At 41.0% G+C, this 21,613-nt stretch overlaps 2 protein-coding genes across 2 annotated transcripts in view; one reads left to right on the top strand and one right to left on the bottom strand.

The window, feature by feature from the left end:
* LOC311278748 (nuclear factor 7, ovary-like) overlaps positions 1-21,613 on the top strand; it is a 1,193,180-nt gene that overhangs the window by 567,438 nt on the left and 604,129 nt on the right. The gene's annotated exons all lie outside the window — the stretch shown is intronic.
* On the bottom strand, positions 1,043-11,139 carry LOC311278767 (zinc-binding protein A33-like). Its single transcript, XM_084389794.1, has 6 exons — positions 10,227-11,139; positions 8,447-8,542; positions 8,003-8,233; positions 7,903-7,925; positions 7,703-7,821; positions 1,043-2,324 (listed from the first exon to the last, which is right to left on the bottom strand). Exons 1-6 carry the CDS (start codon positions 10,617-10,619, stop codon positions 1,831-1,833), a joined length of 1,356 nt encoding a protein of 451 aa, XP_084245920.1. The 5' UTR covers positions 10,620-11,139; the 3' UTR covers positions 1,043-1,830.

Here is a 21,613-nt window from a genome sequence, read left to right as displayed (position 1 = left end):
TAGAAGGGTGAAATCTGCAGCCCGGAAGTTGTCCGTTGGTCAGGAACTCTTTAGTCCATTCTGTGGAAACCCGTTTTAACATTTAATCCTTAATGTACAATCGTTTTAGGTACTAATATCTATTCCATTAGGTAGTTCTTGTTCTTTACTAGTACCTTTTTTAAAGATAATATTCTTATTCATTAGATACTAGTTCATTATTAGACACTGGTACTCATACATTAGATATAGTTACATTAGTGGTTAAATTGGGGTTTGTTGTGTGTGTGTGTGTCTGTGTGTGTGTGTGTGTGTGTGTGTGTGTGTGTGTGTGTGTGTGTGTGTGTGTGTGTGTGTGTGTGTGTGTGTGTGTTTTCAAGGGCTTTGTGGTTTCAATGGCCCATGACCAAGTAAACACTGTAATTAATAAATCATGTAATATTTTTTATAAATTATAATACTGGAATGCAGAAATACTTCACAGAACAAACTGCCATATAGCTAATTTAAGACAATATGTTAGAAAAATACATAGATGGAATAATTCTTGTGCTTATTATCTGGTGAGTCAACTGAAGTGTCAAAGTGGATTTACATCGATGCAAAAAAAGGTTTAGTGCATCAAAATGTTTACCGACATGGAAATGACAATTATCGATCATTTTTTGATTATCGATCATCAAATCTTTTTCCATTTAACTTCAAATGTTGTGAAAAACTAGTTTGGAAACACTTTTTGTTGAGAAAAAGGGTTTTAAAGCAAATAAATATGGTGTCACATGACAGAAGCTGTATTTGCTGATCCTGTTAAAAAGGTTCATAATATTCATATAATTAAACTGTATATTAAATTATTTTATCACTATTGGTAAGAATAACATGTTACCTCTCAAACATCATTCTTCCTTATTTTTGTAATTTTGTCTGTTTTTTATAATCTAAAAAAAGTTAAGCAGAAAAATATCCTAAAAGCTGCAGCCGTTTCTGAATATTGCTGGATCAAGTATTGATCTAAATAGCCTTTATAATGAAGTACAGAAAATCATGACACTTGTTAATAAAATTTGTTTTTTTGTATACAATTTATTAATATATAATAACATGTTTGAAATGGACGAGGAAATCAGAGGCTTGTAAATCTCTGCCGCTCGTCAAAACTCCAGATGTGTGTCTGTCAAACGAAGGAAGACTGAAGGAGTTTCCAATAAAGGCAGAAAGAAAGGTCAAATAAACATGTTACGTCTGTAAAGTATTGTTTCCACGACTTAAACCCTAATTATCATCCCAAACATTTCATCTTTCACTCTGAGCATTAAATCACATAATCACATATTATTTATTTATTTAAAACACAAGATTATCAGCAAGAACCTTTACATCCATTTATTCCAATGAACAAATGATCATTTCTCCTCTATAACTGAAATAATTATTCATTTAGTCTCATGTTGAACAAACACTGAGAATGTGCAGAATTTACTGCTTCAGTGATTTGATGTAATACAAGAAAAAATATGATATATAATCATATATAATTATGATGCAAAAAAGTTTAGAAATTAATAAACACACGTTGACTGAAATAATGGGGTAAATGTCAATTCTCCTGAAAACATGAATGCTAAAGCGGTCTCTAATTGGTCTAATTGTGTGAAGTGGAATATAAATGAAAACTTCTTGTTTATTGATCTGAGTGTTGCTGTAGTGCTGGATATCAGTCATGTGATCATCACGGCCCAATCACAGCCACCGTACTGATATTCAGATCAACAGCACTCTTACTCATGTGATATGGATTAAATATTGGAAACATGATGAAAGCAGGAAGATCCAGATCTACAGGAGTGACGTTTACTGACTATTGACCGGTAAGATCCTCAGAGAGCCAGAATAACAACACCGGAAGAATGGAAAGAGTGTGTGAGTGAAGGTGGTTGTGAGTGTGTGTAGATGTGTGTTAGTTACAGGATCAGAGAACGACACCGTTCCTCCGTCATAGTCCAGATTCACTCTCACACGATCAAGCTTCTGTTTAACACGAAAACCAGAACCTAAATACGCTCTGTACTCCACACTCCAGACATCAGTGTAGAAGAAACCCCTTCCCTTCCTCCGGACTGATGCTGTAGTTACTCCAAGTCTCCAGTATTCACTCTCTTTAACCTCCACATCCCAGCAGTGTGTTCCTGAGTTAAAACCCTCTGAACCCAGAACACAGAGATCACAGTCAAATCTCTCTGGATTATCAGGAAGAGTTTGATTGATCCTGCTGTCTATCACACTGGTCAGATCATCAGACAGGACGAGACGTCGATCTGCAGTGTTTGGGTCCAGAATCACAGGAGCTGATGAGACACAATCAACAGATGCTTTTATTCTGATCTTCATATAATGATCAAGAGTGAACCCAACACAGATTATTATGAATTATGACACTCGTCCTGTTGATCAAACACATGTTCCTCTGATCACTGTCAGTGCTGTTATTAGTTTCACACTCGTTTTTATCATCAGCGTTTAACGGCATCAACTACAAACATTAAATATGAGATTCAGACATTTGTGTCCATCAAGAGAAACTGATACTTTGGGAAAGTTAAATAACAATAAATCAATGAGATCTGCTGAGATTTATGCTGTAGATGAAGAACTGTAAGTGTGTGTCTGATCTTCAGCATCTGATCATCTTCATTTTAGTGGCTCTTATAGTCTGTGTTTTGTTTTAAATTAGTTTATTATGACTGTCTGTTGTGTTTGACTTATTATGTTGACTTGAGAAATGATTTATTACTAGTGGTGCCAAAAGGCAAAGCATCACTATTGTTATACAACACCCTAGCAACCATTGTCGAGCACCCTAGCAACCTAATCCCATAGACTTCCATTCAAAGAGATCATGAGGAATATCTTTTGATAGAAGTGTCATAAAAACATGAGGGTGGGCTCAGCCAATCATTAAACACCTTCAACACTTCATAGCCACGCCCTAGAAACCATTGTCGAGCACCCTAGCAACCCAAATCCACAGAGGGTTATCTTCTAATCTGAATGTCATAGAGGAGTTGCGGTTGGTTTATATCATTCATACTGGCAAACAGCCTTTGAAGTAACATCATTGGCAGCTGCCAAGCCACTCCCTAGCAACTAAACAGAGTACCCTAGCAACTGTTCAGCAAGACCTATATCTCTGCACCAGAACATCGTAGAGACATGGTGGTTTGCTCCTTTGACTAATGCTAGCAAGCAGGACTTCCATCATGCTACACATGCTAGCAGAATAGCTACATGCTAATAGCGAATAGCGAAGCAAAAATGCTTACTAAAACACAGTAGCAGCATGTTAATCATCACCATTTTGTTTGGCAAAATATGAAAATCATGCTAATATCATGCTAACAACATGATAATCATGTCAGCATCTTGTTCGCAACATGCTAATTGTAGGATAACAATATGCTAGCAAACATGCTAATCATGTTAGCATTATGCTAATAACATGCTAATCTTGTTATCATTTTGTTAAAGGCATGCTTGCAAAATGATAATCATGTTAGCAAAAAGACAACTGTATTAACATCATGTTAAAAAAAAAAGCTAATTGTGCTACCATCATGTTAGCAACATGTTAACTCTTACAAAAAAGAAGTATACTTCAAGTTCATTTTATGAAGTATACTTAAGTAATGTTCAAGTATATTTTTAAGTACATTATGCAGTAAGTATACTAATATCAATATGTACTAGTAGTAAACTTGTAAGTGTATTATTTTAATACCGCTTGGGACTAAATTGGCCCACTTTTAGTATATAAAAGTATATGTTTAAGTGTACTATAAGTGTAACAGTAGTAAACTAGTTCATAATTACGTTTCTCATTTGTACTGCAAGTGAACTTATGGTTATACTAGTAGTTTACTATTTTAATACTTGTAGCAAATTTTTTGTTTATGAAAGTACACTTTGAAGTAGGGCTGCACGATTAATCGCAATTTACATGTAATCGCACTTAAATCGAGATCGCTTATCGCGGTTTTAAAATCGCAAAGGCTACGATTATTTTTTATGGGCAGTGTGTCAGTGATGATCGGCTCAGTAAACGCTGCTCTATCTGAAAGCACTGTGAGTTTGAGTCGCTTATAACGTGCATTTGAAAAAAACAACACGTGTCAAACATCTTTCCAAAACATAATAATAATAATAATAACTTTATTTTGTATAGCGCTTTTAAAAGTCAATTCTCAGAGCGCTTTACATAGTCAATAAAACCACGGTAGAAAAATCAGCATAGTATACAACTATTACAAAACATGCATACAAACAATGTTATAAACCTAAAAGACAAGTTAAAATCAGTAAACAAAACGTAAAATAAAATAAATTATATCACATGGAGAACCACAGCAATCACGTAAAAAAAACATGAGAAGCTTTTATGAACCTCTTTTTAATAACATGCAACATTTAGTAACATGCGTTTACTCCAAACTCACTTCATAACGACAGCTGAGCTCCTCCTTCTGTGAGATGATGTGCTTCTTACACAGAATAAGGCAGTCGTGTGTTTACAAGTCATGTTTAATCAAAGCGCTTCAATCTTCTGTTTATTCAGCCACAGCGATAGGGGTTTCCTGGACTGATGCGCATTACTGTACTTCTGCGGCGGGGCATATTTAGCGTGTTTGCGTGAGAGCGCCCTCTGGCGTTCAGATGGAGCAGTATCTACTACCGACTGGTTGCAGTTCCTCTCTGATTCCACATGAGGGCGCTCACAGGACGAGTGCAGAATGAATGGAGGTCTATGGCGCTACAGCCATCAAAATCCACTTTTCTCAGGATATAATTTTTTGTCTAGTAATTTGAATGTTGTATTCGAAAGGAGATGCAAAGAAATTACACATTGCTGGGTGTTAGATTTTTTAGAGTCACTTATTTGCTTTAAAAAGTCTTTTAAAGTGTCAATGACGTCATACACATCGTACGACCAGAGATACTGCTTTACGGCAATCCTTCAGTCACTCTGGTGCTTTCGCGCTGTGCACTTTGTTTTCTCTCGAGGCATCGACAACACAGCTAACACAGGTAAACACACACAGCTCACACAGGTAAACACACACCACAGCTGACACACGTAAACACACATGCTAAAAGAGTTTTTGTTTTGTTTGTTTCTGGTCCCGCTTCGAATGCCACGATGCCATCAAGCGGTATCTCTGGTCGTAATCAGTCCTTCACTGATCAATCAGCGTTCATTAGCAGAATGCTAGCGTGTTATGAGCAACAACAACTCAACCTGTTAGAAATGGAAAGGACATAAGTACTCGTTCATTCAACTTTCGACCTATAACCCATGTTGAACTTGCAAAACCTACAATCAAATCTGAGATTTCTCAACTGCAATCGGGTGAAAGAGACAAATTTAGCCGTCTAGCCCCATAGACTCCCATTCATTCTGCACTCCTGGCGATCGCCCCCAGTGGAGCTCTGGTGGAACTACAACCAACATTCGGTACAATAGGACTTAATAGGGAGTGGGCAAACTCTCTGTAGACGGGCTCTGCTACCGATCAGCCGCACTCCACTGACAAACTGCGCACAAAATAATCGCAGCCTTTGCCAAATCGTGTGCGATTTTATTTCGATTAATCGTGCAGCCCTACTTTGACGTATACTCTCAGTAAACTACTAGTTAAGTAGTTTTATACTGCAAGTATTCTTGCAAGTTTTCTTTTAGTGTACTCTCAGTAAACTACTAGTTTGGTAGTTTTATACTACAAGTTTTCTTTAAAGTTGGCATGAAACGGAAGTTAAGATTGTCATTTTTTCCTTGTTGTGACGTATATCCGAGTGAAACAGCTTCTGAAATTAGAAAAAAATGTAGGGCGGGGCTTGATTTCATCCTTCGGGAATTGATTGGATCATTGGAGGTTGGGCGTTGCAAACAAAATGGAGGCAGATTTGAATGCCAGTTTACATTCAGTTGTGGAGGATTTCTCTCCACCGTTACCCTCACATGAAGGATTTTTTTATTGAGGAGCCCGGCGACGAGAACGAGGAGCTAAATTTTCAGGCAGGAATCAGCCCATATTTATATGAGCCTCCCGCGAACCAAGATAATTCAAGTCAAGTTATCAGTCAAGTTCACCCTCGAGAGCATCTCGACATGTCCGAATGGTAGGCTGCTATCTATCTTAAACACTGATAGCCACACCCTCATCGGCTCTGGCCGCACCCTTTGGCCATGGCACGTGACCGAAAGAGAAGAGAGGTCGTTTCGAGGGGGGAGGGAAGGGTAATGTATTTGATTAAAGATTATAAGGGTACATGAATTAAAAAAAATAATGAAGTGCACAGATAAATCATTTATAATAAACACTACAATATTACATATAAAAAAGAAGATTTGTCAAATTTGATTTCATGCCGACTTTAAGTGAACATAACATTATACTTATAGTTTACTATTTATATATTATTTTTGCACTGGCAGTAGGCCTATATACCACTATATTCAAATGTTATTTTTTATACTTGAAAAATCCCTTTAACTGTACTTTACTTTTAAAAACATTTTATTAGCTTCATGCATCCTTTATCAACACTTGAATGTCGGTGAGTTTCATAAAGAAAGGCAACATTTTAAACAAAAAAGTTGCGAAAATCAAATTTTTGTCAAAGACTACGCCTTGATCAGATTCAGAACGATGATCAAACACAGATGGAGTAGATCGAGTCCGACACCCCCACAGCTTCAGTCGTTTTCTCCTCATGGGTTACGCTTCATTTCATTTGGAAACATTAAGCAGTTTGGATTTATAAGCTGTTTAATGTTTGATGATCACGTTATTTTACATTTGGGTGAGCAATCTTCTATCACTTGTTTCAGCTTCTTCTTCTCCTGTGTTTTGATCCGGAGATTCTGTACTAGAAGATGTCATAGCGCCCCCTACCGTATACCAGTGAAAACATGGATAGCTGGAAAATTCTGTTAATGAGTAAAGTTGAATTAAAGTAAATTCCTATGTACACCAGTGGACTAGCCTACACACAAATTCAGATACACAGAATTAGAAACATATATTTTTTATATAAATATTTTAATCAATATTTTGAAAAAAAATATATAAACAAAATTAAATAATCAAAAATATAATCAAAAAATAATATTTTTATTTTTTAATCAATATTATTTATATTTAAAAGCCTACTCGATCAAAAGAGTTAACACAATTATAAGCAAAGTATACTTTGAATACTTAATTATACTTTTAAGTATATCTCGATCAAATGATTGAGTACAGGCCAAATATACTTGGACTTTTCTCTCAGTATAAGTCAAGTACACGTGTAATTTTAAGAATATTTCTGAGAAGTGCATAAAGTATATTTTTGAGAAGTATATAAAAATGTAATAAAATGTAGACTGAAAGTATGCTGTCTTATTTTTAGTTGAAAAGAAGTGTACTAATAGAACACTTGAATAAACTCATTATTATTATCGCTGTGTAGAAGATCAGGTTTAGTTCCATGCTCATTTATTTACTCTATAAACTATTCCACCCGAAAGCTTGTTACTATATAAACATGACCATGTTAGTTTATAAGACAGTGTGTAATATTATGTACTATCTATATATCTATCTATCTATCTATCTCTGTCATGAAGAGCCTCTAACTCTCCACCCATCCATCATGTCCAGCTCAGATCTCCTGCTGTCAGACTCACTGTTTTGGACGATGTCCTGCATCTTCTTCCAGACTCTGAACGGCAAGTTGCCCAAGTATCGTGGCACATGAATCAAAGCTCCAGAAGCCATCTGTGGATCCGGCTGTGAGCTCTGGACTCTGGAAGAACATTCAGGAGTCAGAACTGCAGTGGCTTTGGATCAGAACCAGAGAGACCAGAGACAGGAGCAGATCACTCACCTTTCCATTGAGACTGGAAACTCCTGCAGAACAAACACACCATTGATCATCAAGAACTCAATCAATCATCAATCAATCAACCAATGATCTGAAATCAGACCTTCAGAAAGCAGACGTCATTGGCTTTCATCATCTCCTCCATGTCTTTGATTGTGTGTGAAAGAGCTGAGATGTGTGTGTTCATCTCCTCCAGCTTCTCCTTCATCCTCTGCTTCTTCTGCTCCTCTTCCTCCCTCAGTGCAGTGACTGTAGCTTCTTCTTCATCTCTGAGAAACTGATGAAGCTTCTCAAACTGCTGTTTAATCTGACGCTCTGTGTGCTCAGCTTGACACTGAAATCAAAGCACATTCACTTCAATCATCTCAATCGACACACATCATTAATATCAAGATAAACTCGGATACCCGACATAAAACAGATCCAGAAGCAGATTGCTGCTAGTCATTTACAGAAATAATAAACTGTTATCCATTATATCAGATCATAACTGTATATAGTGATCCAACAGCTGTAATGAAAATGACTCTCGTCTCTGTTTCCTCACCTTGATGTGTTGAACTGTTTCCTCAAACTCTCCTTTCAGTTTTTTATTGTGTTTAAGTTTCTCCTGTAAGGACTTCAGTGCTGTATTGAGCTCCTCCTAGAATTGAACAAAAATACATAAAAAACATTAAACATTAAAATACATAAAACTCCAGATTACATTGAAGAGTATTTGATCCCCATCCTGATTTCTTTTGTTTTTGTGTAAATTGATTCAGAAATTGCAATCTGAGTAAACACAAAGTACAGTTTGTAAATTACAGTGTTATTTATTGAAACAAAAACGTTCTCCAATACCAACTGGGCCGGCGTGAAAATGTATTTTCCCCCGTAGTTACTAATTCCTCAGATCTATGAAACTGCATTTATAATGTAGTTCAGCTGGACTAAACACAACCAGTCCTGATCACTGCAGCTGTCCAATCAGATCAACACTGAATACTGAAGCCTGATTGGTTCACGTCTGTGTGCCTGTACAAAATGCGCCACTTCAAATAAAAAACAAATACCTTTTGCAAAAAAAGTGCTTTGAGTACCTAGAAAAACACTATATAAATGTAAAGAATTATTTGTTTAATTATTATTAAATCAGCCTCTTAAACCCCTCGCCGCCCAGAGCCAGGCTTGGGAAGCTTTACCGGCATGTCAGATTGGGTTTTAGAAATAATCAAACGAAGTTACTCTCTCCAGTTCTCCCGCAGGCTCTCCTGCTTCAGGAGTGTGACTAACACTTCAGTCTCGGACATCGACGCTCACGTCCTCCGAGCTGAAGCACAAGCTCTGCTAGCGAAGGGCAACTCAGGCTTTTACAGCCGCTTCTTCCTCGTTCCAGTGAAGGATGGCGGCCTCAGGCTCATCCTCGGTTTGAGATGTCTGAACCGCGCTCTGGTAAGACGGACGTTCAGAATGCTAATGCTAACTTTGAAACGAATCCTCTCACAGATCTGATTGGTTTTTATCAGTGGATCTGAAGGACCAAGGTTACGTTAGTAACCGGAACAATCTGTGTTTATGTGTTACGAAACTGCTCCGAGGCTCGAAGGTGAGATCCAAATGCAGCTTTTATTAAGGGGCAATCCAGACACGTAATCCAATTAACAGGCAATAGGTCATATACAGGCAGGCAGTCCGTAAAAACAAACAAAACAGGCAGGGGTCAGAGGCAAAAGAGTAATCCAGGGAACAGGGCAAGAAATTCAAAAACCAAGAGACATATATTAGAATTGATTAGGATTAACCCCTTGAGATGTATCATCTCGTTTTCGAGGGGGTCCTTACAATGAAACACAATTACAACTTAAAGAACATAACAAGATTACAATAACAATACATCAACAAACAGGCAAAACACAAAAAAACACCCAAAAAATAAAATAAAAAGAGCAACAGTACACATAACAACAACGACAGTTTCAATGATAGCATGTGCAATCTACTTTAAATTAAGATAATATAGATTGTTTAAACAACCGAAAAGAAGTAGACATGAAACCAGGGAGAATGCTCAGAATTGCAGTGTGACAAACAAAACTTTGCAGTGAGTGATGGGGTGAACCAGGCTTATATAGGGTTAACTAAACAAGAAGATGAGATACAGGTGAATGTGATAATGAGTGCTGATGAGTCCAGGCAGAGAATGATGGGAGATGTAGTCTGTGAGTGAACATGAGAGTCTGGTGTGGAGTGCCCTCTGGTGGCTCTCAAGGGCACTCCAGCCGGTGACCGTTACACTATGACTCGTTATGATTCTTTACATGTGAATCAAGAAACATTTGTCTTACCTTATATGATGAAACCACTTCACTGATGGGTCTGAATTTATGATTGTCATGTTGTGTTGAATCTCTGCACACGATACACACAGGCTGTTTGTCCTCCAGACAGAAGAGTTTGAGTTTCTCACTGTGTAAACGGCAGATCTCCTCAGACCCTGATGAACGCCTCTCATTTCTCTCCTTCAGGAACGACTCACACAAGTTTCTTAACGCAAGATTAACTGGAGGTTCAGATCTTGAGGTTCTCCTGCAGACAGGACACTCCTGAGATCCCTTGGTTCTCCAGAACTGTTGAAGACACTCTTTACAGAAACTGTGACTACAGGATAAAAGAACAGGAGTCTTGTAGATGTCATGACACACAGGACAAATATAATCATCTTCAGCTGCTGAAGCCATCTTCACTGTTTGAGCTCCAGCAATCTAAACTTTACTTTCACTTTCTGAACGACGGTTTAAAAAATGAATCACCATGAGAATCACAAAGATCAGAAACAAACTTCTCAAATTCTTCTGTAGTTTTCCCCTTCGTACTCCACTGATCGCTGATTCTTTATTGCTTTTGTCGAGATAAAGTCCATATGGCAGAAAAGAGAAATAACAAGTCAGTCTCTTCCTGGTTAGTGTTGTAAGAGGGTGGAGCTTCTGATCAAGTTGTGTTGAAACAGGTCAAAGAACAACATCAGGATTTCTTCATGTAAAATTAACTAAATCTAAGCCTATTCGAACTGAACTTGCATTGAAACATTAAGATATAATGTTATAAACCCTTGGATAAAACACAAAAAAAACATAAAAATACCCAAATATTAAAAATAAAAATATCTCAAAACCTTTATATGTGTTTTATTTATTGCTTTTCTTTATTGGTCCCAGAGTTTCTCCAGGGTCTGTCATGATCCCTCTCTCTTATAATGATTTCTTCTCATGCTGAAGTTTCAGTGATAAACACTCCTCTGTTCATCATGCTGATTGTCAGTGTTTGGAGAAACAAACAGATCAACAGATTAAAAGTCCTGAATAAACAGGAGAAACGGAGATGAGACAAAAGTTTGTCTCTCATGGATCACTCGTCAGCACCTTTATTAACACTTATTTAGTATTTCTTGTTAATTATGAAAAATATACTCACTTTATTAGCATAAAGACATTTCTAAAGATAATACTAGAATACACTTCATACACGCTATACATAGATGAAGACGGGCAGAGACTAAGACAGAACTCAGGGTATATAAGCATGGATGAAACAAAGGAAATTAATGAGATAATTGAAACAGAATAACTAATCAATCAATCAGGGAAAGTAGGTCATTGAGTAGAATAACACAAAGAACCATGGGAAACGTAGTCAAAACCAGACATACATCTTACAAACTAACTCTGGATACAGTGTGAAATAATGCCAAATAGCCCATGATATATAGTCAAGCTGTAATGATCAGCCAATTAAGTTGAGTTACAAAAGTTAAAATGGGGTCAGATTTACTGTGTGAGGAATTGGGTGTTAAAAGAATGAGACACAAACTGAGGTTAAAGTGGATAAGAACGGTGTATTTACAATCTTCACAGGAGACTTTGAAACAACACAATAAAACCAGGAACACTCAGGCTGTTAAAAGCATAGAGTCCTAAAACAGGCCATGAGAATCCTTGGGTGTTGAAGCGTCCCAGTGTTCGTGTCCACCAGTGTATATACAGTCCAAAAGAAGTGATAATCCAAAAGCATGAAGTTGTGTCTGGAAAGGTGAGTCCGCAAGATGGGAACTCCACACTCCAGAACAGTGATTGGGCTCTGTTGTAGAGATCTGCAACTGAAGCCCGAACCCGAAATCATTTAACCCGACCCGACCCGACCCGACCCAACCATTAAAGTTATATATTTGAAGCCCGAACCGAGGGCCGTTTCTCATAGAAAATATAGATAGATATTTCGTCAATTTTGCAGTTTTCCCTGTGGCTTTCAAGTTTTCCACGAAGCTCAGCGTACTCCTGCTTAACTGAATCCAAGGTAAGGAACACAGTGCTAAACCTGGTGTCTGACATTTGCCTGACAGTTTTTGATAACTGGCTTATTATACCCGTTTGCTTGACGTATCTCACGAGTGCAGACATAATTTCTTATATTTCGTTGACCAGCACCTGTCTTTTGGAGGCCGTGGTTTCATTAGATCTCTGAGAGATGATTGTGGGATCATGTAACACACTCTCCGCTGAGACCCATATGTAGACCCCAGATTTATTAGGTCTTGCGCTCGGTTAATAAAACCTCTTCCAGCAACCGTATGAAACGACCTAATATCCCGGCAGCAAAACTCACACATTTCCCGGCTCCATTGGATTGTACAGAAGCTGGTACTGACTTGGCTGTTGGAGATAATAGTGTGAAAGAGATGAGTGTGTGTTGTTACTAGCGGCTAGGCCTGCAGTTGGACGAGTGCATCCACGATCAGTGTGTCGCTGTAGAGAAGATGAACCGGTCTTTCTGCTGTCGTACGCCAAGACAGCTTCGCAAGCTCTACACTGTACGTAACCGTGGGCTCTTTATTGGTTGAAACGACAAGATCGTAATTCTTCCAGAATGTAGTTTTTCCTGCATCATCTGGAACTGTAATAAGTTCCCTTTCAAGGGAACTCGCGTTGCGTCGAGAATGACGCTATGGGGAACGCTTTGCGTGATGACGTCTTGAAGCACATGTAAAATCAGTCCAATGGTGTTGAAATCTGTCCTTGTTATTTGGTGTTGTCTGTCTATATATATTATATATTCAGTATGGCGAGCAAGCAGCAGTTTAGAGTGTGTGTCCATCCCTGCCCGCGTTATATAACGGGAGGTGACACACACACTCTTTGTGTTGTTTGTTTGGGAGAGGAGCATGCCCAGTCAGCACTCGAGGGTGGTGACTGTGTGCATTGCTGTGCAATCTCAGGGCCACCAAGGAGACCGCTAAATCAATCGGGCGGTCTATGGCAGCCCTGGTGGCCACTGAGAGGCATCTGTGGCTCAATCTGAGTGACATCAAAGATAGAGAGAAACATGTTCTATTAGATGCTCCGGTTTCTACTGTTGGGCTATTTGGAGATGCAGTGAACAGTGCGGTAGCTAAATCACAAGAAGCTTCAAAACAGGCTGCTGCACTCCAGAAACTTCTCCCCCGCCGTTCTTTCATTGAGGCTGCTGAGCGGGAGCAGCCTCACTCCTCTAAAAAGAGCGCTGATCATCGTGCCACTCAAAAACAGAGTGTGTCCTCCCGTGCTCCCCCACAAAAATCACGGGGACACGGAGGGCGCGCTCAAACCCAGCAGTCTTCGAGGGGTAAGACGGATCTGCGGACCGTCATTACTGCCACGAAGGCTGCTGGGAAAAAGTCCTGACGTCCGAGGGCTCAGGACAAATGAGGGTAGTCCCCGCCGAAGCAGAGCGGTTAACACCTCTTTTTACGGTGCCCGTCTCTCTTCGGTACCCTCAGGGGACCGTTCTGCCAACCCTGCCGCCTCCGGTGTTACAGGGCGCAGCGGTCTCCGGCGAGCACATATCTCAAGGACCACCCGTAAACGTAGTGGCCTCGGGATGCCCGCCCCCTTCGAGGAGGGTGTTAGAGCAGTCTGTTCGGTCGTTCCCTGCCGGTGCGCCGTTACAGGGCGACGAATTGACTACTCAACAACAACGAAATCCAGAAACCAGTCTCGAGAGGCAAATGCATGGATGCAGCTCTGGCGCCGCTGCGCCTCCAGGGTATTCGCATCATGAACTACATCGACGATTGGTTGATTTTAGCTCAGTCGCATCAGTTGGCGGTTCAACATCGAGATGTTGTTCTCGCCCACATGAAAGAGTTGGGGTTACGGCTGAACGCCAAGAAGAGTGTGCTTTCTCCACTCCAGAGGACCACTTTTTTAGGCGTAGTTTGGGACTCAGTGTCGATGCAGGCGCGCCTGTCACCGCCACGTATAGAGTCCATCCTTGCAGCTGTGAAAAGTGTAAAGCTAGGCCAGCTACTCACTGTCAAACAGTTCCAGAGACTGTTGGGTCTCATGGCAGCAGCTTCCAACGTGATACCTTTTGGACTGCTACACATGAGGCCCCTGCAGTGGTGGCTCAGGACCAGGGGGTTTTCCCCGAGGGGCAACCCATTTCGCACAATCAGGGTCACGCGGCGATGCTTACGTGCCCTGGTTATGTGGAAGAAACCTTGGTTCCTGTCCCAGGACCCAGTGTTGGGAGCTCCTTGTCGTCGCAAACTGCTAACGACGGATGCTTCCCTCACGGGTTGGGGAGCGATCCTGGAGGGTCGCTCAGCTCAAGGTCTGTGGGAAGACCATCATCGTTCCTGGCATATCAATCGCCTAGAGATGTTAGCTGTCTTCCGGGCTCTGAGGAGCTTTATCACAGATCTCAGGGGACACCATGTGCTAGTACATACGGACAACACGTCGGTAGTCGCCTATATCAACCACCAAGGGGGTTTGCGCTCGCGCCCGTTATCCAACTTGGCACGCCATATCCTCTTGTGGTCCCAGGGGAAGTTACTGTCACTCAGGGCAGCTTACATCCCCGGGGTCCAGAATATAGGAGCAGACACTCTGTCGAGGCAGGGGCCGAGGCCCGGGGAATGGAGGCTCCACCCCGAGGTGGTGGAGCTTATATGGAGGGAGTTCGGCCAAGCACAAGTGGATCTGTTTGCGTCTCGAGAGACGTCTCACTGTCCACTTTGGTTCTCCCTCACGCATCCAGCTCCTCTTGGACTGGATGCTATGGTTCAGACGTGGCCGAGGCTACGTCTGTACGCCTTTCCCCCAGTTGCTCTGCTCCCGGGAGTTCTGGAGAGAGTTCGCAGGGACCGGGTTTGCCTGCTTCTTATAGCCCCGCGTTGGCCGGGCAGAGTATGGTTTCCCGATCTGGTCTCCCTCCTCGACGGGCATCCTCTGGAGTTACCCGTCAGGAGAGACCTTCTGTCCCAGGCAGGGGGCTCAATATTTCACCCCCGCCCAGAACTGTGGAACCTGTGGGCTTGGCCTCTGAGGGGGCCCAGCTCATAGAGTCAGGTCTCTCAACTGAGGTTGTTGAGACCATTCTACAGTCCAGAGCTCCCTCCACGAGGAAACTTTATGCCCTGAAGTGGAGAGTCTTCACTTCTTGGTGTAGTGACCGTCGGTTGGACCCAGTTAACTGCCCAGTTGGTACAGTGCTGGAGTTCCTGCAGGACCGGTTCACAGCAGGTCTAACCCCGTCCACTTTAAAGGTTTATGTGGCGGCCATAGGTGCTTACCACATTCCTTTGGGTGGAATGTCTGTGGGGAAAGACCCTTTGATATCTCGTTTCCTTCGTGGCACTTGGAGGCTGAGGCCTGCAGTTCGCTCTAGGGTTCCGCCATGGGACCTGTCCATTGCATTACAAGGCTTGTCCCTGGCCCCCTTTGAGCCAATTGAGGAGGTTCCTGAGAAGTTTTTAACGCTGAAAGCTCTTTTTCTTCTTGCTATTTCCTCTCTCAAGAGAATAGGGGATCTTCAAGCACTGTCGGTTGCTCCGTCATGCTTGGAGTTTGCTCCGGGTATGGTCAAAGCGTTTCTTCATCCCAGACCGGGCTATATCCCCAAGGTCCCCACTAATGTGGTCAGACCTATTGTTCTGCAGGCCTTCTGTCCTCCTCCCTTTCAAAATGCTGACCAGGAGGCTAATAATTTGCTTTGCCCTGTGCGGGCGTTAGACGCATATGTCCACAGAGCTGCCCTGTGGCGTAAAAGTGATCAATTGTTTGTGTGCTTTGGATCCCCTAACAAAGGAGGTCCAGTGTCTAAGCAAAGGATGAGTAAGTGGGTGGTCGAGGCTATCTCACTTGCTTATGAGGCGGCTGGGCAGCCTTCTCCTTTGGCTGTCCGGTCGCACTCGACGAGGAGTATGGCGGCCTCTAAGGCCCTTATTTCAGGAGTTTCTTTACAGGACGTCTGTGATGCGGCAGGCTGGTCCTCACCGCACACTTTCGTCAGGTTTTACTCTCTGGATCTAGACTCTGCTCCAGGGTCTCATGTTCTGTCTTCCTAGTGCTGCTCTACAAGATTTCACACAGGACAGACATTTGTAGCTATGGAGGCGTTGGTATAGACGTTCCCCATAGCGTCATTCTCGACGCAACGCGAGTTCCCTTGAAAGGGAACGCCTCGGTTACGACTGTAACCTCGGTTCCCTGAAGAGGGAACGAGCGTTGCGTCGCCTTGCCATATCTCCTTCATGCCTGTCAGCTCGACTTCAGACTCTTACGAAGCTTTCGTTTTCTGTTTCGGGCCGGCTTTTATAGTTTCCTGGTACGTGACGTCACCCGCCTCTGACGTTCCGCCACACCATTGGACTGATTTTACATGTGCTTCAAGACGTCATCACGCAAAGCGTTCCCCATAGCGTCATTCTCGACGCAACGCTCGTTCCCTCTTCAGGGAACCGAGGTTACAGTCGTAACCGAGGCGTTTTCCCTCAAGCAAGTTTTGCTTTATCGCACTCATAGTTAATGTTCACTTCGTCGTCTATTCGGGAGCCGGGAATACATGCACAAAACAGTAGATATATATAATGATCAAATTTAAATGATAAATAATTATATATATATATATATTTAATTATTTATCATTTTAATTTTGTATATATATGTACACTACCAGTCAAACGTTTTAGATCGGTAAGATTTTTAATGTTTTTAAAAGAAGTATCTCCAGCCACCAAATTTCTCTGTCCACCGCTTGGATAGGGTGAAAGAGCGCACCGGGAAATCGAAGGGTGGAGGTGTGTGTTTTTTAATTAACGAACTCTGGTGCACGGACTGTGTCATCGTGAACAAAACTTGCAACACAAACTTAGAATGTTTAATTATGAAATGCCGGCCTTTTTATCTCCCACGGGAGTTCTCCGTGATGTTCCTGTGTGGAGTTTACATACATCCGCGAGCGGACACTTCTGTTGCCGTGAGTGAATTAAGTGACATTGTAAACAAACTTGAGAACTCCTATGTTAATGCTGTGGTCATAGTGACTGGGGATTTTAATAAATGTAATTTTAAAACTGCTTCTCCCAACTACTATCAGCATGTTAAACATCCAACTAGAGGAGCACACATCCTGGATCACTGCTACAGTAACGTTAAATCTGCTTACCAATCCAGGCTTAGACCAGCTTTTGGAAAATCGGATCACTCCTCTGTGTTACTTCTTCCTACATATGTACAGAGGAGTAAACAATCAAAACCTTCATCATGCATCATTCAGTGCTGGACGAAGGAAAGTGAAGTGAAACTACAAGGATGTTTTGATGCTACTGATTGGTCTGTGTTCCATTCAGATAACTTGGATGAGTATTGTGATGTAGTGACTGGGTATATTGACTATTGTATCGATTGCTGTGTTCCAAAAAAGGTAATAAAACGGCACGCTAGTCAGAACCCGTGGTATTATGCGGAAGTAAATAGGAAAATACAACAGCGGGCCATGGCTTTTAAATCTGGTAACGCTGCTGCGTATAAATTGTCCAGATATTCTCTGGAGCGGTCCATTAAAGGTGCAATGTGTGATATTTCTGAGGATCTATTGACAGAAATGCAATATAAGATCCATAACTATGTTTTCAGTGGTGTATAAAGACCTTACTTAATGAACCGTTATGTTTTTATTACCTTAGAATGAGTCATTTATATGTACATAACCGCGGCCACCCCTTCTATGAAGGTCGCCATATCGTGACGTCATGTTTCTACCGTAGCCGACAGCGAACAGACAGCGCTACAGAGGGCGTTTCATCACTAACTTGAATGAGAAGCAGCAGAAAAAGACGCGGCTTCCTATGTCGGCCACCGTAGCCTCTCATTCGAGTTTGAAATTTCAAGGAAAGGCCGCGAATTATTGACCGGTTGCAATTCGCAATTCTCACCACTAGATGCCGCTAAAAATCACACACTGCACCTTTAAAGCCGCCAAACGAGCCTATGGAGCTAAGTTAGAGGGACATTTCATGGAGGGGGATTCACGACGAATGTGGCAAGGGTTAAATTCCATCACCGCTTGGAAACCTAAAGGAAGATCCATTATCACTAATGTTGACCCTTTTTTGCCAAACGAACTAAATGAGTTTTATTGTCGTTTTGAAATTGAAAATGCTGAACCTGTTGTTCTCACAGCTTGTAATGACCAGAGCTTTACCATCACTCAGGAGGATGTGCAGAGGGTCTTGTCCAGGACGAAGGTTAGAAAGGCCCCTGGACCGGACTGTATTCCTCCACGTGTTCTTAAACTGTGCTCCGAGCAACTTGCTCCTGTTCTGACTGATCTTTTTAACATGTCACTTAGGAAGTGCACTGTTCCAGTCAGCTTTAAAAGATCAATCATAATTCCAGTGCCCAAGAAGACACCTGTGACGTGTTTGAATGATTATCGGCCAGTGGCCCTGACATCTGTTTTGATGAAAAGTTTTGAGCGGTTGGTGTTGGACTTTATTAGAGATCAAATTCCTGTGTCTGTAGATCCACTTCAATTTGCATACAGGAAAAACAGAAGTGTTGAGGACGCCATTTCCCTTGCTTTGAACTCTGTCTATAAGCATCTTGATGTAAAAAAATCATATGCTAGAATGCTATTTTTAGACTATAGTTCAGCTTTTAATTCAATGGTCCCTACAAAGCTCATTCACAAACTGAAATGTCTTGGACTTGATGATGCCATTTGTAAATGGATTTTTAACTTTTTGACTTGTCGACGTTGCATTTCTGAGGAGCTGTATATTAGCACTGGTTCACCGCAGGGGTGTATTTTGAGTCCACTCTTGTTCACATTGTACACTCATGATCTTGTGGCATCTCATGATAATAATGTGATAATCAAATATGCAGATGATACAACTATCATTGGGCTGATTAGTTCAAATGATGAATCTCATTATCGAGAGGAGGTAGAGAATGTTGTTCAATGGAGTAGAGAAAATAACTTGCTTTTGAACACTTCAAAAACGTGTGAACTTGTTATTGATTTTTGTCACAACAGGAATCAGTTGCCTATTACTATCCATGATTCTGATGTGCAGATTGTTGAGAAATGTAAATTCTTGGGTGTGACTCTTTCTCACGATTTGAATTGGAGCTCAAATACGACTAACATTGCTAAGAATGCGAGACAGCGCCTCTTCTTTTTACGTAGGCTTCGAGAGTTTACTCAAAATACTAAGATTCTTTTGAACTTTTATTTTTGTGTAATTGAGAGTGTCTTAACCAGTAGTATAAATGTGTGGTTTGGCAATCTCACTTTAAGAGAGAAGAGGGCTTTGAACAAAGTGGTTCGCTCAGCCAGCAGGACCATTGGCTGCACTCTGCCATTCCTGGAGGCCACATATAAAGCTAGACTATTGAAAAGAGCTTTACAACTTGCTAATGATGCCTCAGGCCATCCTGCAAGGGCCTTTTTTGAAATGCTTCCTTCAGGGAGAAGGTATCGCTCGGTCAAATGTTCCACTGATCGCCATCTAAATAGTTTCTTTCCCCAAGCTGTGATCACTTTAAACAAAGCATTTTTAAAATAGGCTTTTAAGTTTTTTGTATAGATTTTTAATGTACAGCATTTTACTCTTAAGACTTTTATGTGGCATTTGCTTTTTTTTGTGTGTGTTGTGTCATCGTAAGTGTCGACTTTGCACTTTGAGCTTCTTGTACATTTTTTCCAATGTGGTTTCATACTGCAAATGGCTAATAAAGTGAATCTGTGAATCTGAATCTTCTGCTCACCAAGGCTGCATTTATTTGATTGAAAATACAAACAAAAACAGTCATATTGTGAAATATTATGACAATTTTGTTGCGCTAGACATCTCTGCAGCAGTCACTCGCGTGTCACTGTCACAAAAGTGATTAATTTATTCACGGGAGAAAAATCAGATAGACCGCCATCGTCTCTTGAACTCACAGCATCACTTTATTATGCGCATGCTCATTACATACACAGCGCGCGGGGCACGCACGTTTCAATGACGTCACTGCGTAGACTATAACATGGCTTTGCCACTTATACTTATTCAAATATGCTTAACACTCCCACTCAAAGACATGTTTATAGCATTATATATTGACAAAAAAAAAAAATGAAATAAAAATACATAACTCCAAAATAAAACATTTGGTATACTGGCATTTATCTAAGAAAAACTTCTCAAAAATAAAAACACCTGCCAGTTCACATTATTCTCCAAAGAAATACCTCTTGAAGTTCTCAAACTTAGCCTTTGGCACCGGCTTGGTAAGGACATCAGCTACCATGTTTGTAGTAGGGCAATATTCTATAGATATTTTCCCTTCTGTGTGTGCAGACCGTACAAAGTGATATTTTATATCAACGTGTTTACTTCTCTGTCTGCATACTGGGTTCTTAGACAAAGCTATCGCCCCCTGATTGTCCTCATATATCTTGACTGGTACATGCTGATTACTACTATCAATTCCTTTAAGTAGTTGTACAAGATACATACTCTCTTGAGTAGTGGCAGCTAGTGCCATATACTCGGCTTCACAGGTGGATAAAGCCACCGTTGGCTGTTTCCTACTCTTCCACGATATGACTGGACCATTCTCAGTTAAGCTGAAACAATATCCAGTTGTGCTCCTCCTATCATTTTTATCGGCTGCCCAATCAGCATCACTATACCCCTCAAGCTGTAGGCTTTCCTCACATTTTCGGAAGTGTAGTTCTTGATCTATAGTACCCTTTAAGTACCTCAGTAGGTGTTTTGCTGTAGCCCAATGCTGTTGTTTTGGTTCTGCTAGGTGTTGTGAAAGTTTACTAACAACCCAGCTCAGGTCAGGTCGAGTACATGTCATAATGTATATCAAACTACCTACTATCTCTCTATATCCTGTTGAGTCAATGACTTCACCCTCATTGTCAAAGTTTAACTTTTGTTCACATGGGGTGGATCTCGGTTTACATTCGGACATTCCAAATTTCGCTAACATCTTCTTTATGTGTCTCTTTTGAGTCATTTTGATCTCTCCATCACTCTGTATAAAATCAATACCCAGGAAGTGTTTAAGTGGACCCATATCTTTCATCTTAAACCTTCTTTTCAACATTTCTTTTACATCACTGAGTAAGGTGTTGTTACTCGCTGCTATGATTAAGTCATCTACCCATACTAACAAAATCACTTTCTCGTTCTCAGATTCTCTGCTGTAGACACAATGATCAGCATCATTTTGTACAAAACCATTACCTGTAAGGTGATCATGCAGTAACATGTTCCAGTTACGTCCGGATTGTTTTAAGCCATATAATGACTTATTGAGTTTACACACTAAGTGTTCTCCTGTTTTAGATTTGGCCTCAAAACCTTCCGGTTGCTCCATATATACCTCACAGTCCATCGGAGCATGGA

Source organism: Rutilus rutilus, assembly GCF_951802725.1.
Source record: "Rutilus rutilus genome assembly, chromosome: 19".
Classification (NCBI taxonomy): Eukaryota; Metazoa; Chordata; class Actinopteri; order Cypriniformes; family Leuciscidae; genus Rutilus; species Rutilus rutilus.
The sequence above is the reverse complement of the archived record's forward strand: the minus strand, read 5'-3'. Positions and strand labels throughout refer to the sequence as shown.

What these genes read in the sequence shown, in the direction of transcription:
- LOC311278767 (XM_084389794.1), bottom strand. Translation starts at nt 10,619, where the DNA reads ATGGCTTCAGCAGCTGAAGATGATTATATTTGTCCTGTGTGTCATGAC. An exon ending in ATGACGTCTGCTTTCTGAAG is followed by an intron (nt 7,926 to 8,002) that starts GTCTGATTTCAG and finishes TTTGTTCTGCAG; the next exon opens with GAGTTTCCAGTCTCAATGGA. An exon ending in TTTCCAGTCTCAATGGAAAG is followed by an intron (nt 7,822 to 7,902) that starts GTGAGTGATCTG and finishes ATGTTCTTCCAG; the next exon opens with AGTCCAGAGCTCACAGCCGG.